The 2,123-nt window shown below is 41.6% G+C and overlaps 1 protein-coding gene across 1 annotated transcript; it reads right to left on the bottom strand.

Annotated features, from left to right (window-relative positions):
* Positions 1-462: 462 nt before the first annotated feature.
* Positions 463-1,668, bottom strand: LOC140835387 (uncharacterized). Its single transcript, XM_073200880.1, has one exon. It carries the CDS (start codon positions 1,666-1,668, stop codon positions 463-465), a length of 1,206 nt encoding a protein of 401 aa, XP_073056981.1.
* Between the last annotated feature and the right edge of the window lie 455 nt (positions 1,669-2,123).

The raw sequence follows: 2,123 nt of genomic DNA, 5'->3' as shown, positions 1-2,123 counted from the left end.
GAATTTCATCATAAATAAACTCTATTTAAACAATGATATCATATCTTATTAATAACTATAATAAAACATTGATATCATATCTTATTAAATTAGTATAATAAATATCATATCTAGAAGATATTTTCATAATTATCTCATCATTATAGAAAGAGAAAATCATATTAAATATTAAACTTAATTAATTCAACAAGAAAAATAATATTAGGGAAATAATTTAACTCAATAACATATATCAATTAAAAGCGGAAATATTATTTTCCTGCAATCTCCCCTTTTTGTCTTTCTTGTACAAAATGAGATCAAACCCATTTATCTTTGATTAGCTCAAATCAACTCCCCCTGAATTAGAAAACTTTTCTCCCCCTTAATAAAATAAGGTTAGTACGGATATTGTTAGAATTGTTGACAATACTTGAGACAACACTCTGCACCATTTCATTATCAGTTCATTTAGTAAAGATATCAGGTGCAGGGAGAAACATAAGGAACTAACACAAAAACAAGATAACTAAAACCAAAGACAACAAGAACATATTCAATAATCCTCATCCTCTTCTTCATCATCATTTTCATCATCCTTGGTCCCAGATGGACCAGCATCCATTTGATCAAATCTCTCCCTTTTTGTTCGGAAAAGACACCAACCTCCAAGAAGAGCTTGAGGTCAGCAGCCAAATCCTCATAGTATGCCAAGTCTGCCTTAGCTTGGGAGATCCTTTTGAGAACATGGTCAAGATGAGACTGAACACCAGCAACGGGAATCTTCAGATAACCATCCATTGGTCGCTGAGGGGTGGAACTTGTAAAAGGCCCAGAGGTAGGAGGTGATGTGGTAGAGTCGATCCAAGGAAGGTCAATATTTCGTTTTCCCTTAAAGAGAGCAGGGACGATCTTCAGTAATTCATTGGCATTTGTGGAGTGTTCTGTGATTTCCTTAATGAACACTTGTGACTCCAAGATCCCATAAATGAGAGAGAGAAATGGCAGCTTGGATGACTTTAATCCTCCATGTGCATACTGCATAATAGTGTAGAAGACCGGACGCCCAAAGTTCAAAGAGGAGTTGCCAATGGCAAAAAGAGTCAGTGCCTGAGACTTAGTGACCACCGTGGTGTTGGTGGTTGGGGTCCAGTTACGAATGACGATCTTGTGAAGGACTGAGTATAGAGATGTAAGATTGGCAGCCAAGACCTTTGCGGGATGTGCAGGAAATTGGCGAATAGGTCCACCGGTCAGGGTGGAAATCACATCATTCAGGTCCGACGGAGGACCTTCAGCAATTACAGGTGTGCCGTAGTAATCATTGATGATTTGTGGCTCAAAGTTGTACACCCTGTTCCGTACAAAAACCCGACCAAATTTGGGCGATCGCGCATCACTGATGCTGGGTGAAAGGTTCACATAGAATTCAAGAACCACCTTATGACAATAGGGCAGTGCAGAAGAAACGGTAGATAACAATCCTCGGGATTTGAGAAACTCGATTAGATTTTTGCGAGAGAAGGCTTCCATATCAGCATTTCGTTCCTCAATAAGAGCCCGGTTGGCATAAAGGGACCAGTTTGAGAATGCCTCCTCTGTATAAAACATGTTGAAACTGCTGGACAGGTCGTAATCATTGAGGTCTATGTTGTCTGAGGAGGTCTCGTCATCTGAAGCAACATCCATAGGGGCAGGTGCATCAACAAGTACGGTATCAGCAGAGGCACTGGAGTCTTCAGAAGCAATGGAGCCAGATGGTCAAGTAGATTGTTGGCTCTTGAGGTTGGCCATAAATTGGGCCAACGCGATTTCCTCATCACAAGGTGGCGAGGACATTGGTGGAGGAGGAGGCGGTGCGTCTGTAGCAAATTTAGTGGAGTCACCGGAGGAATCACTGATGTCTGAGAGTGAAGAAACTGTCTTCGTACTGGCCACAAATTCATAATCTCCATCAGCAGAGTCATCACCCGAGGTGTGCTCATGGTCAGCGAGTGAAGGTCGGCTCGTCCCCTCACCCTTTCGACGAAATCGCTTTGAGGTGGTCAAATCAGGGTTATACCCTGCCTGTCTTTTGGAGCTACGAACTTTCTGGCGCGGAGGATCGAACACCTGAATTATTGGTGGATTACCAACATCAAAAG

The sequence above is a fragment of the Primulina eburnea genome, chromosome 6 (genome assembly GCF_022965805.1).
Source record: "Primulina eburnea isolate SZY01 chromosome 6, ASM2296580v1, whole genome shotgun sequence".
Taxonomy (NCBI): Eukaryota; Viridiplantae; Streptophyta; class Magnoliopsida; order Lamiales; family Gesneriaceae; genus Primulina; species Primulina eburnea.
The sequence above is the reverse complement of the archived record's forward strand: the minus strand, read 5'-3'. Positions and strand labels throughout refer to the sequence as shown.